Consider the following 13,723-nt stretch of genomic DNA (forward strand, 5'->3'; position numbering starts at 1 on the left):
CACAGATTAAACAAAAATACACACAGAGCGCTAATAAAATAATTTAGTTCCTATTCCAAATATCAATAACGCATATAGTACTCATCTCTGCACCTCCAAACATTAAATATGGCACTATTAAATGTTAGAGCTTTAACTAACAAAACGTTTTTATCAACGATCTTATTAGTGATAAAAATAGATTTATTGCACTAAATGAAACATGGCTTAATTCAGATGCGCGCTGTTTTAATCGAATCTGCCTCCGGATTACAGTTTTACTCGTGCAGACCGCCAGGGAAAAGGGGGGGATTGGCTAACATTTACTCGAGCGATTAAAATGTAAAGATGTCAGTTTTGGTAAGTTCAAGTCCTTTGAGTATCTCGCCGTTGTTATTCATGGAGATTCTCAAGTTCTAGTACTATCCGTGTATAGACCTCCTAAATATAACGCGTCGTTTTTTGAGGAATTCTCTGACTTAATGTCAATTTTAATTACTAACTATGACACACTCCTAATAGTTGGCGACTTTAATTTTCATATAGATAATCAGTGTGATCTAAAAGTAAAAGAATTTATGAACCTCCTGGATTCTTTTGATTTGAGACAACTCATAAATCAGCCTACACATAAAGCAGGTCATACATTAGACTTAGTGATTACTAAAGGACTGAAAGTTGATATAAAACAGATCATTGATATTGGTCTATCAGACCATTTTCTTCTACTTTTAATATAGAAATAATGATAAAAACACTCATGAGAAGCATATTGTTAAAAACGCTTCTTTGACTCGCAGCAGCTTTAAAACTTACAAACATTTTAAGCAATCAGTCCGTTTATAGTGCCAGCTATAATAGCGAGGATAATGTAAATAGTAAGGTGGAAAGATTTAATACTAAAGTGAGAGCTGCTGTTGACATAGTTGCACCTGAAAAGACAGTGAAAAAATCTTCTAGCATTGTTATACCATGGAAGACCCAAAGAGTGTCTGATTTAAAGAGAACATGCCGTAGAGCTGAGCGTCAATGGAGGAAGACTAAACTTACTATCCACCATGAAATATTAAAAGTCAAAATAACAGAATACAATAACACTGTACGTCTTGAGAGGCTGCTATTTCTCAAGATTATAAATAACAATGCTAGTAATCCCAGAGCCTTATTCTCTACAATTGATCGCCTACTAAACCCAGGGTCTCAAAGGAATGCCTCCTAAGTGCGTCCAGTGAAACCTGTGAGGCTGTCGCTGTATTTTTCAATCAAAAAAATTAATGATATTAGAAATAACATAGTATATCCTCCAACACTAAGGATCCTCCTAAACCCCAGCATCCTGTTATAAACAAATTAAACTCTTTCACTAGGATAGATTTACCTGATTTACAAAAATAATATCTCAATTAAAACCCTCCACCTCGTCCTTGACCCGATACCAACAAGGTTTTTCAAAGAAGTATCAGGCGTACTAATTGATAATGTTCTTGACATAGTAAATTCGTCACTAGATACGGGGGTCTTCCCAGACTGTCTTAAGACTGCTGTAGTTAAACCCCTACTTAAGAAACATAATCTTGACCCTCGCTCTTGAAAATTTTAGACCCATCTCTAACCTGCCTTCTTAAGTAAAGTTCTGAGAAGGCAGTCATTATGCAGTTAAATGACCACCTAAATAAACATGCTATTCTTGATAAATTTCAGTCAGGTTTTAGAACAAATCACAGCACAGAAACTGCACTCGTTAAAGTAGTAAATGATTTGGGTAAATGCAGACAGAGGCCATTTATCTGTTCTCATCCTCTTAGATCTGAGTGCTGCATTTGACACCATTGATCACAACATTCTTAGAAATCGCCTTAGTCAATGGGTGGGCCTCTCTGGCAGTGTCTTAAATTGGTTTGAATCCTACCTGACAGGGAGAAAATATTTTGTTAGTTGTGGAATTACAACTCAAGACACATGATATCCAATATGGTGTTCCACAAGGCTCTATCCTGGGTCCGCTGTTATTCTCAATCTACATGCTTCCGTTAGGTCAGATTATCTCAGGGCACAACGTGAGCTACCACAGCTATGCTGATGACACACAGCTGTACTTATCAATAGCACCTGATGACCCTGATTCTATTGATTCACTAACACAATGTCTGACTTGTGTCTCAGAATGGATGAATAGTAATTTTCTCAAGTTAAATAAAGAGAAAACTGAAAATGTAGTGATCAGCAATAATGGATACAATGAGGCTATTAGAAATAAACTGGATACATTAGGATTAAAAGTCAAGACGGAGGTAAAAAGCTTAGGGGTGATTGTTGACTGTAATCTGAATTTTAAATCACATATTAATCAGATCATTAGGACAGCATTTTTCACTTAAGAAACATAAGTAAAGTTAGACCTCTTATATCACTGAAAGATGCTGAGAAATTAGTTCACGTTTGTTTTCAGTCGACTAGATTACTGTAACGCACTCCTCTCAGGACTACCCAAAAAGATATAAATCTTGCAACTAGTGCAGAATGCAGCTGCTAGAATCCTAACTAGGAAAAGAAAATCAGAACACATTTCTCCAGTTTTGATGTCACTACACTGGTTACCTGTGTCATTCAGGATTGACTTTAAAATTCTGCTTATGGTTTATAAAGCCTTAAATAATCTCGCCCCATCTTATATATCGGAATGTCTGACACCTTATATTCCAAATCGTAACCTCAGATCCTCAAATGAGTGTCTCCTTAGAATTCCAAGAACAAAACTTAAAAGAAGTGGTGAGGCGGCCTTCTGCTGCTATGCACCTAAAATCTGGAATAGCCTGCCAATAGGAATTCGCCAGGCTGATACAGTAGAGCACTTTAAAACACTGCTGAAAACACATTACTGTAACATGGCCTTCTCATAACTGTTGTGGGTTGGCACCCTGCCCAGGATTGGTTCCTGCCTTGTGCCCTGTGTTGGCTGGGATTGGCTCCAGCAGACCCCCGGACCCTGTATTGGATTCAGCGGGTTAGAAAATGGATGGATGGATGGGCCTTCTCATAACTTCAATTTAACATAATCCTGATACTCTGTATGTTCACCTGCGCCACCACCACCTACTCAAAGCTTCATGATGCTCCAACAATGATGGATGGATTAAAAGGCAGAAGTCTACGTGACCATCATTTTCAAGTCCTTCTGTGAGAACCCTAAATCCAAAGAGGACTGTTTCATTGATGTCAGGTAGAATGCCCAGAGGGGACTGGGTGGTCTCGTGGTCTGGAATCCCTACAGATTTTATTTTTTCTCCAGCCGTCTGGAGTTTTTTTTTGTTTGTTTTTTCTGTCCCCCCTGGCCATTGGACCTTACTCTTATTCGATGTTAATTAATGTTGATTTATGTTGTTTTCTTATTGTGTCTTTTATTTTTCTATTCTTTATTATGTAAAGCACTTTCAGCTACTGTTGGTATGAAAATGTGCTATAGAAATAAATGTTGTTGTTGTTGTATGCATATAGCTAGGTATGCGTGTTTTAATCTTAAGGTGTGACAGTAGACTAACCCGGTAACGAGTCTGTAGGAGTACACTTACCCCAAGGTAAAGGGTGTAGAAGGAAATACCACGATAATTCAGCCACGTTAGCTTGAAACGGTCCAGCTAATCTTGGGATGTGGGTCCTCCATTTAGGCCGTGACAGGGCCGGGCTTTGACAGATTAACGCCCTGCTAAAATTGTGCTGCAGCAAACATGCAATACAACTCGGAGTCCTGCCACGTGCAAAAGTTCACTGACGACACTGCTATGGTGGGCTGCATCAGGAATGGGCAGGAGGAGGAGTATAGGAAGCTAATCAAGGACTTTGTTAAATGGTGCGACTCAAACCACCTACACCTGAACACCAGCAAAACCAAGAAGCTGGTGATGGATTTTAGGAGGACCAGGACCTTCATGGACCCCGTGATCATAAGAGGTGACTGTGCAGAGGGTGCAGACCTATAAATACTGGGAGTGCAGCTGGATGATAAACTGGACTGGACTGCCAATACTGATGGTCTGTGTAAGAAAGGACAGAGCCGACTATACTTCATTAGAAGGCTGGCGTCCTTCAACATCTGCAATAAGATGCTGCAGATGTTCTGTCAGACGGTTGTGGCGAGCACCCTCTTCTACGTGGTGGTGTGCTGGGGAGGCAGCAAAAAGGACACCTCACGCCTGGACAAACTGGTGAGGAAGGCAGGCTCTATTGTAGGCACGGAGCTGGACAGTTTGACATCCGTGGCAGAGCGACGGGCGCTGAGCAGACTCCTGTCAATCATGGAGAATCCACTGCATCCACTGAACAGGATCATCTCCAGACAGAGGAGACCCCACACTATGCGACTCTTCAATTCCACCCAGGGGGGGTAAAGGTTAACATTATACAAAGTTACTGTTCGTTATACCTGCCTGGCACTCTCCACCTTGCATTTTTTAACTTGCGCTGCTTTTGTTATTGCGCTTTAATTATATTGTTTTAATCAGTACGCTGCCGCTAGAGTATGTGAATTTCCCCTTGGGGATTAACAAAGTGTCTATCATACCTAGTCATGTCAAGCTAAAACGTACACAATTACTGTACTTTTTGTCAGTTAGGAAACAGTAGTCAGCAATTTACACTCGACAGCAATGAAGATTTTGCCCCACAGTAGGGTGTGAGCATCAAGCTAAACATTTTTGCTTTGAACATTTCGACAACCGAGGGCACAACTCAAACCCCTGTGTGTGTGTGCTTATTAGACCTTATAGCCTTTAGAAATGTTTTCATTTGCATATCTCCCAGAATCCCACTGGTCATGAGACTAACACTAACCTCAGATAAACGTAAAAGAGCGAGGAGGAGAACAAGCCAAGACAGCAGGCAAGAAAATGAGAGGAGTGACCACTACAAAGGAAACAGCATTGCACTCAACACATAAAGGCACCAATCACAGGTTGTAATAAATAAAAAAATAAAATAAATAGATAACATTAAATATTAGTCCTGAATAAAAAGTTTTTTGGGAGACAAGAGCTTCTGCTATTCAGATTAGCAAAGTTACATTGCATGTAACATCATGAAAAGAGCTGGGATGCCAACTGATAGCCTAGCCTTCCATGCTCACATTTGCCATTGTGTGAAACCAGTGTGACGGCTATACACAGCCAGTAAGATACACATAATACGCAAAGGACGGGACTCAAGAACAAGAAAAAACCTATAGATAATAAATATTAATTACAGCTCAGTGTAAAAGGAATGAAGTTTTAAAAGAACGTGCAACATACAACCCCGGGCTCTTGGACGGACTTCATTCAGCTGTTGCAGTTAAAACAAATCACTGATACAGCAGGGAAAATAAGTAGTGAACGCGTCAATGATTTTATTGCTGATGGGGCTCTTGACATGAATATCCGCTGCTTTAGCCTGTCATTCCCAAGGTGTCACACAAGAAGCATTGCATGCTGGGTAAAAGCGCAGAGCTCTCTCAAGACTTTCACAAACACACTGATGGCATTGGTGACAGACGTCTTTCTAAACCTCTGAATGTTCCAGTGAGAACTGGAAGTTTAAAGATCATGTCACCATAAAGCGGCTACAACCAGGTGCTCCCTCTCAAGATTTCTGTCAAAAGAAGAACCTGAAGAGTCAAGAACCACTCGGCGAGAGCTTCAGAAAGACCACCATTGGGCAAGTCCAGTAAGTGATGCACTCCACCGCCATGGCCTCCTCTGTGCACACCGCTCACTGCGTGCGACGCCACTGCTGAAGAAAAAGCACATCAAAGCTCACTGAAAACATTTTGGACAAGCCAATGAAATACTGGGAGAGCAGAGTCTGGTCAGATGAGAGCAAAACTGAACTCTTTGGATGTCACTGGAGGAGAAATGGCACTGCACACCATCACCCAAAAATACTGGCAGACCTCATAGAATTCTATGCCAGACCAGGGACCTCATGTATAAACGGTGCGTACGTACAGAAATGATGCGTACGAATGTTTCCACGTTCAAATCGCGATGTATAAAACCTACACTTGGCGTAAAGCCACATAGATTTCCACGGTACCTCATACCCTGGTGTACGCAAGTTCTGCGCTCGGTTTTTCAGACTGGCGGCACCCAGCGTCAAAGCAGTGCTACTGTTCCTGTGTGGTTTCCCTTTCTTTTTAGATCCACATCCCTGACGCGGTTTTATCATATACACTGAAATTAACCGCATACTGTTTATTGTTTTAAGGCATCTGATTGTAATTAACTAGTAACAATATAATGGTGGAGACGTGGAGAAAGCAAACCAAATGAACAACTTCTTTAACAGGTTTGACCACCCTAACCCACTCTCACCTCGGAGTACTGCACCCTCCACCCATCCTTCTGCTGATACCAGCATAGAAGAGACATCCCCACCCACAATTACAGCAGCCCAGTTGAGCAAAGAGCTGAGAAGACTTCGTGCCAGCAAAGCAGTGGGTCCAGATGGAGTATCACCACGACCGCTGAAGGCCTGTGCGCTGGAGCTGGGGAGTCCTCTACAGCGCATCTTCAACCTGAGCCTGGAACAGGGAGAGTCCTGAGGCTTTGGGAAACATCTTGTATCACCGCAGTCCCAAAGGTTTCATGTCCTAGTGAGCTGAATTACTTCAGGCATGTTGCTGTGATGTCCCATGTGAAGATGACCATGAAACGGCTGCTGCTTCACCACCTGAGGCCACAGTTCCACCACGCCCTCGATCCTCTGCAGTTCGCATACCAGGAGAAGGTGGCAGTGGAGGATGCCTTCATCTACATGCTACACCGATCCCTCTCCCACCTGGACAGAGGCAGTGGTGCAGTAAGAATTATGTTTCTGGACTTCTCTAGCGCCTTCAACACCATCCAACCTCTGATTCTAAGGGACAACCTGACAGAGATGGGAGAAGATTCACACCTGGTGCCATGGATCGTGGACAATCTTACAGACAGACCTCAGTATGTGCGTCTCGGGAAGTGCAGGTCTGACATGGTGGTCAGCAGCACAGGAGCGCCACAGGGGACTGGATTTTCTCCGGTCCTGTTCAGCCAACATATATCAGACTTCCAATACAACTCGGAGTCCTGCCACGTGCAAAAGTTCGCTGATGACACTGCTATGGTGGGCTGCATCAGGAGTGGGCAGGAAGAGGAGTACAGGAACCTAATCAAGGACTTTGTTAAATGGTGCGACTCAAACCACCTAAAACTGAACACCAGCAAAACCAAGGAGCTGGTGGTGGATTTTAGGAGGCCCAGGCCCCTCATGGACCCTGTGATCATCAGAGGTGACTGTGTGCAGAGGGTGCAGACCTGTAAATATCTGGGAGTGCAGCTGGATGATAAACTGGACTGGACTGCCAATACTGATGATCTGTGTAAGAGAGGACAGAGCTGACTATACTTCATTAGAAGGCTGGCGTCCTTCAACATCTGCAATAAGATGCTGCAGATGTTCTATCAGACGGTTGTGGCGAGTGCCCTCTTCTACGCGGTGGTGTGCTGGGGAGGCAGCATAAAGAAGAGGGACGCCTCACGCATGGACAAACTGGTGAGGAAGGCAGGCTCTATTGTAGGCATGGAGCTGGACAGTTTGACATCGTGGCAGAGCGACGGGCGCTGAGCAGACTCCTGTCAATCATGAAGAATCCACTGCATCCACTAAACAGGATCATCTCCAGACAGAGAAGCAGCTTCAGTGACAGACAGACTGCTGTCACCATCCTGCTCCACTGACAGACTGAGGAGACCCCACACTATGCGACTCTTCAGTTCCACCCGGGGGGTAAATGTTAACATTATACAAAGTTATTGTCCGTTATACCTGCATTATCATCACTCTGATTTATTTAATATTGTCATTATCAGTGTGCTTCACCTGGAGTAGTAGGTCTGCAGCTCAGAATAAAAGCCCAGTTCTTAAATAGATAATCGCTGCAGTCGCGGTTTATAGAGGGGGCGTGGTAGTGTGGCCGGAGCTGTTCCTGGGCGCTACGTGAGGCGGGCGGTCCTCGCTTAAGTGCACAGGTGAGAAGTCGTCCACTTCCGTAATTGATGATGGGAGCTGCTGATCACCACACCTGAGCCACGACCCCATTATATATAGTAGGAGCGCGAGTGCAGAGGGGGAGAAAGAAGAAAAAAAAAAAAGTGAACAGAGGTTAAGGGAGAAGGCGGCGGCAGGAAGGTGAAAGTCGTGCGTGCAACTATGAGCGAGCAGATGAAGGCAGGCTTGCTAGTGAGATCAGGCAGTTGGAGGGAAAGCCCCCTGGAAAGTATGTCTGGCCAACACTCGGTGGCGCTGAAGGAAGCAGTCACTTCTGCTGAGCTGGAGTGTCCCGGAAGGTGGTTGGCTCGCCGCGTAAGGCTACATTAGGCAGCGGGAGCCAGGAAGGCTTAGGAGAGTGAATCCCAGTGTGAACGTCTTGGCCATTGGGGAACCAGGGTCCGTCAGGCAACTAGACATAAAGGACAGCTGCAGCTATTCTTAGTCTGTCTACTGCAGTAATTGCAGTGGAAAATGTGGTTAACATCCACTCATGCACGGGGGGAAAAAAAATAAATAAATAAATAAATCAAGACCAGTTTGCGTTATACCATTAAAGAAGGTCACAGAGTTTGAGATCGGCTGAGCTTAGTAATATTTGCATCTCAGTGGTGGTCCGGCCAGTCTAACCAAGTCACCTTCGTTGTTCAAACTGGCAGTGCCCGCACCAGTGACCCTACTGACAAGGTGTGTAGTCACCGAGGGGTGGTGATGCGTTACGCTGTATTTGCTCCATTTCTATTGTGTACATGGATATGCCACCATTCAAGGTTTGTACTCCTTTCTTTAGCTTAATATCCTATCACTAACAAAACATAAATTGCTGTTCAACAATAATTAAAAAAAAAACAAAAACGTGGGTTTCATAAGACTTTGCCTTCCTGCCACTTTTAATCAAATCTGTAACTTTGTAGGTACTTATTAACTACGCCACACCCATAATACATTACCACAGGCAGCCATTAGTGTTACGTGCAGGTGATGTGATTTAGGTCTTCTTGTCATCAGAGACGCATCTTTAAAGTTTCAAGACAGCCTATCAATGTGAGACCATCCATGATTTTGGAAAAGCAATAAAGCGGATAACAGGCTTGCTGAAGGGGGTCACCAAAAAGTCATCAGAGGTGACCCGCATCTTGTTCATTTCCAAAGGTACAAACTAAGCAGTCAGGGACTGATTTATGACATGAAGTAGCTAAGAAAAAGGGGAAGCTGATTTTCAAGGCAAACTGATCCTAGGCGAGGGACGTGACAAAGAGGTTCAGAAAACCTCCTATGATGCATACAAACTTTGGATGGCATTTTCCCTCGCATCTCTCTGTCACACCATTGCCATGAGGAGCACAAATCGGCAGCCATATTGAGACAGGCATGCGGCCTGTTCTGAAGAAAGCTGACCAAAGGTGAACTTGAGACATTTCAAGCAACTACAAGTCTATGTGCCACCTGAAACTACACATTAGCATTTATTAGTTTGTATGGTTGCCAGTATTCACTTGTACTTTGCATACCGTTATTATTTATTAATATTATCAATAAGATGCTATTTAACTCTTTGAGGGCTGAATATTTTCTCCAAAAAACTCCTTTGTTTTCTGAAAAGCACACAAAGGGTTGGTTTCACATAAGTCAACAATAAATGCCTATTGCTATGTGCTGCAGCTGCTGTTGGCATGTTCGTCATGTTTGGCAGCACTGCCTGCGTTGGGGGCACCTCGATGGTCACCAGGAATGCATGGTGGGTCAGCTGCCTGGCTGTCTTCGCACAGCAGGTGGGTGGCGGTTGCAGTGTGACGCAGTATGGTTTGTACCTCTTGTCATCATAAGTGGTGGTCCTCCCAGGCAAAGGCTGCTGTAGGCGCATCACCTACACTAAAGTGTTCACCACCACAATCAGCTAGGGACCGATCAGATGATGCTGGTACCTTTCTTTCGTTTTTGATATTCATCTCCAGATCACTTACATGCAACTCGAGTCCTATTCAACGAAATTATGTTAAACATCTATGGAGTATTTTGCTTTGCACATTTGCTAGATGTTGGTGCCATTTTAGAGGTTGTTTGCTCTTCACTACTCATGCACACATCGGGGTTAAATCAACAATGCTATGTAACTTTTCTTCTAGCAAAGAAAGTCAACCTAAAAATGTATGGGTGAGTTTTGTTGCAGTTAACAGCTGATTACCGTCCTCTACTCTTGAATTCTGACAAAAGTCGACATCAGCCCTGAAAGAGTTAAAATGTAAGTTAACTCCTGCTTATTTTTTACTACACCTAATTGACTGAGGTTATAAATGTAGAAAGGAATAAGTTATAAAGTACAATCTCTATACAGTGCATCCGGAAAGTATTCACAGCACATCACTTTTTTCACATTTTGTTACGTTACAGCTGAGAAAGAAAAAAAGACTTACAACATTATTAGCTTGCATTTCTTTATGAGGAAAGACTGACCTTTGATACTATCAGAAGACCCTGTGAAGATTGTAAGATCTTTTTAGACTATAAGAATGTTTAAATTGATTCTAAGTGTGTAGAAATAGAAGGGTGTATTCCTTAGGAATGCAAATGGCTGTTTGTTTAATGGTTTAGGACATTTCAGTATGTCATAACTTAAGAGTTAACTTTTAACTATGTATAACCTCAGAATGAACTGCTAGGGTTTTTTCTTTTCTTTTCTAGGATATAAAAGAGAGAACGGGTTTACTTTAGGTATTCTGCTAAAACCCAAATCAGTCGACTGAGTTGGAAAGAGGCAGTCTCACATTTTTTCTACTCACCAAGAATTAAGAATAAAAGAAATTATTTTTACTTTAATTGGGTTTAAGTTCTTCCGTTGTTTATGACTTCAGCGCTCACACAGCCTTATTCCTAAATGGATTAAATTCATTTTTTCCCTCAGAATTCTACACACAACACCCCATAATGACAACGTGAAAATGTTTACTTGAGGTTTTTGCCAATTTATTAAAAATAAAAAAAACTGAGAAAGCACAAGTACATAAGTATTCACAGCCTTTGCCATGAAGCTCCAAATTGAGCTCAGGTGTTTCCTGATCATCCTTGAGATGTTTCATTGTAGTCCACGTGTGGTCAATTCAGTTGATGTGACCTGATTTTGAAAGGCACACACCTGTCTATAGAAGGTCCCACAGTTGACAGTTCATATCAGAGCACAAACCAAGCATGAAGTCAAAGGAATTGTCTGTAGACCTCCAAGACAGGATTGTCTCGAGGCACAAATCTGGGGAAGGTTACAGAAAAATGTCTGCTGCTTTGAAGGTCCCAATGAGCACAGTGGCCTCCATCATCCAAAAGTGGAAGAAGTTTGAAACCACCAGGACTCTTCCTAGAGCTGGTCAGCCATCTAAACTGAGCGATCGGGGGAGAAGGGAGCTGCATTTGCTGGTAGGGCGACTCCCCTGTTGCGGGGCCCGTATGGGAGAAACAGGGGAGTCGCCAGTAGAAAGAAAAAAGCACTGAAGTTTTAAGAAAAGACTGAATCCAGCCACTGTTTAAACCTCGTTGTTTTAAAGGATTTATCTATTGTGTTTTTAACCTTCACGGATTCACCTCCGTTTTATTGGATTATTTATTTAAGAACTATTTTTGATGCATTGCACTTACTCATTTGGACACTGGTTTTGGTTTTGTTTTTAAATAAAAGCACTCTGCACTTTCTGCACCGTCCCCTTGCTTTGTTGTTGATGTCTTCACTGTCTAGCTCATCAGTGACATTACCGACGGTGTCCGGTTCGAGAGCTCCCCAGAAGCCTAGATGGGAACATGGAGCAGAACCCGCATCGTCACATCCCCAATTTGTTTTACTTAGTCGATATTGGTGTGAGCAGTCTTTTTTAAAATCATGTAAATGCTTTCAATTTTAAAAGTGTGGAGTGTTGCACTCACTACTCTTCAGCCACTTGCAGCTCCTTTAGCAAAATAACAAGCCGTTCAATTTTTGGGTACGTGATTTAGGCACAGTAATGCCAATGGGTTAAGGTCTCAGCCTGAAAGAGCTGCCCCTTGGTTCAGCATGTATATTAAAACACAGGTTAACAACAGTGCGCGCTCACAAATCCCAATATCACGTTATGTTTTCGACAGGCACCAGTAGAAGAGGCCTTTCCAGCAAGGTACTGCCCGCCATAACTAGAGAAGTTCTTTGAGACATTAAACCAGATGTCAGGGGCTCCCTGGCCTGAATCAAATCAAAACACAAAAGAGATGCTTTGCCTCACGCCGAATTTTTGGCTCAAAAAACCAAGAACATCCAAACAAACATAAAACAAAAAAATGTCCCCGAGCAAAACATCAAGATGCCTATTGACTCGTTGCCACATCAAAAATGTCGGTCTCCTAAAAACAAACTCGCTCTACTCCAGATAACTTTTAAGTATTCAATTGTTTGTGCCAAGTCTGGCAGACACAAGATGATGCCTTCAGGGTGCTGTGATTGTCATTGTCACCATTCTGTCATGCAGTGTTAGCCCAGCACACGGAGGTGTTCCACGGGTGAGTAAACTCCATCTTTTTTTTCCTCCCCAAATCCCATATTCCAGAAACCCACAGGAAAGCCTCTCACCAGCAGATTGATGAGCAGCCCCGAAAGGACTTTGTGTCTTCCTCGGTCAGCCAGTGCACATCGTCATCATCAGCCCCTCCTCGGCTCAGGATTTTCACCTCGATTTTACCTGAAATGAGCGACACACAGTTGGAAAAGCGGACCCCCTAAGAATGGCTTTAAGCTCCCTGGAAGATGAGTGGGGCTTTGGGCCAGAAGAGCAGGAGGCTCCCAGGTTAGGATTACGAGACCCTGGAGTGACAGTCACTCTTCTGCTGAGGTGAGATTTTCCAACTTACATAGCCAGCCCTTCTGCTGAATCCCATCACCCCCCAGGCCCCCCAAGTGCAGACATCACTCAGTAGACAGAAACAAAGATCAGCAATGAAAGACATGGAAGAAGGAGGCATGAACACACAACTCGGGCATTGCCGGGACACCTGCTGTCACAGAGTGCTCTGGTGGACCCCTACCTTCCGCCTTCAGGCCGGCTTTCTCTAGCTGCCCTTTCACCACATCTCGTATTTGCTGTATCCGGGGGTCAGCATCGCTCATTTCCTGCACCTTCACATCTTTCAAAGCTGAGCTGCTGCCTGGTTTAAATTTAGTAATTCTGATTTTTATTTGGCCTTCCTCCTCTTCCTCCTGCTGCTGCTCAACAGCATCATCTGGGACAACAAACAAACAAAACAAAACAGCATCCTCACAACTCAACAACAGACTCATGGGCATGGGAATGGGCATGAAATGAGACCAACTAAGACAACAGATGGCTTTGCACAAAAAGGGGTATCCATCTTACCAGGCTGTCTAGGTGCCTGACTGGCACTGGCCCTGTTCACGTCTTCTTCATGCTGTTCATCACTGGTGCCCTCCACCTTGTCTGTCGGGGTATTTAGGGTCTTGCTGGCCTGCTTCCGATCAAACTCTCCCTTCAGTCCTTCAGCTTCCTGCATGGAAAAGGAAAGTGAAGTTGAAAAGGAGCAAATACTCAAATTCAAGCCCCAAACCACCAACTTGGAGCAGCTCATAGATGTTTAGAGGGTCAGGCGTGTCAGGTGGTACCTCGTTTATAGCGCCTTTTGCCACTGGGGAGACATTACGTTTCACTCACGGGCAGAGGACACT

The 13,723-nt window shown here is 43.5% G+C and overlaps 1 protein-coding gene across 1 annotated transcript in view; it reads right to left on the bottom strand.

The window, feature by feature from the left end:
* The window catches only part of os9 (OS9 endoplasmic reticulum lectin), a 113,823-nt gene that overhangs the window by 26,187 nt on the left and 73,913 nt on the right, over positions 1–13,723 (bottom strand). The window contains 4 exon segments of the mRNA XM_039749597.1: positions 12,617–12,636; positions 12,639–12,725; positions 13,069–13,263; positions 13,398–13,545. Of these exon segments, the coding sequence (XP_039605531.1) occupies positions 12,617–12,636; positions 12,639–12,725; positions 13,069–13,263; positions 13,398–13,545 (450 nt within the window).

Source organism: Polypterus senegalus, chromosome 3, assembly GCF_016835505.1.
Source record: "Polypterus senegalus isolate Bchr_013 chromosome 3, ASM1683550v1, whole genome shotgun sequence".
Lineage (NCBI taxonomy): Eukaryota > Metazoa > Chordata > Cladistia > Polypteriformes > Polypteridae > Polypterus > Polypterus senegalus.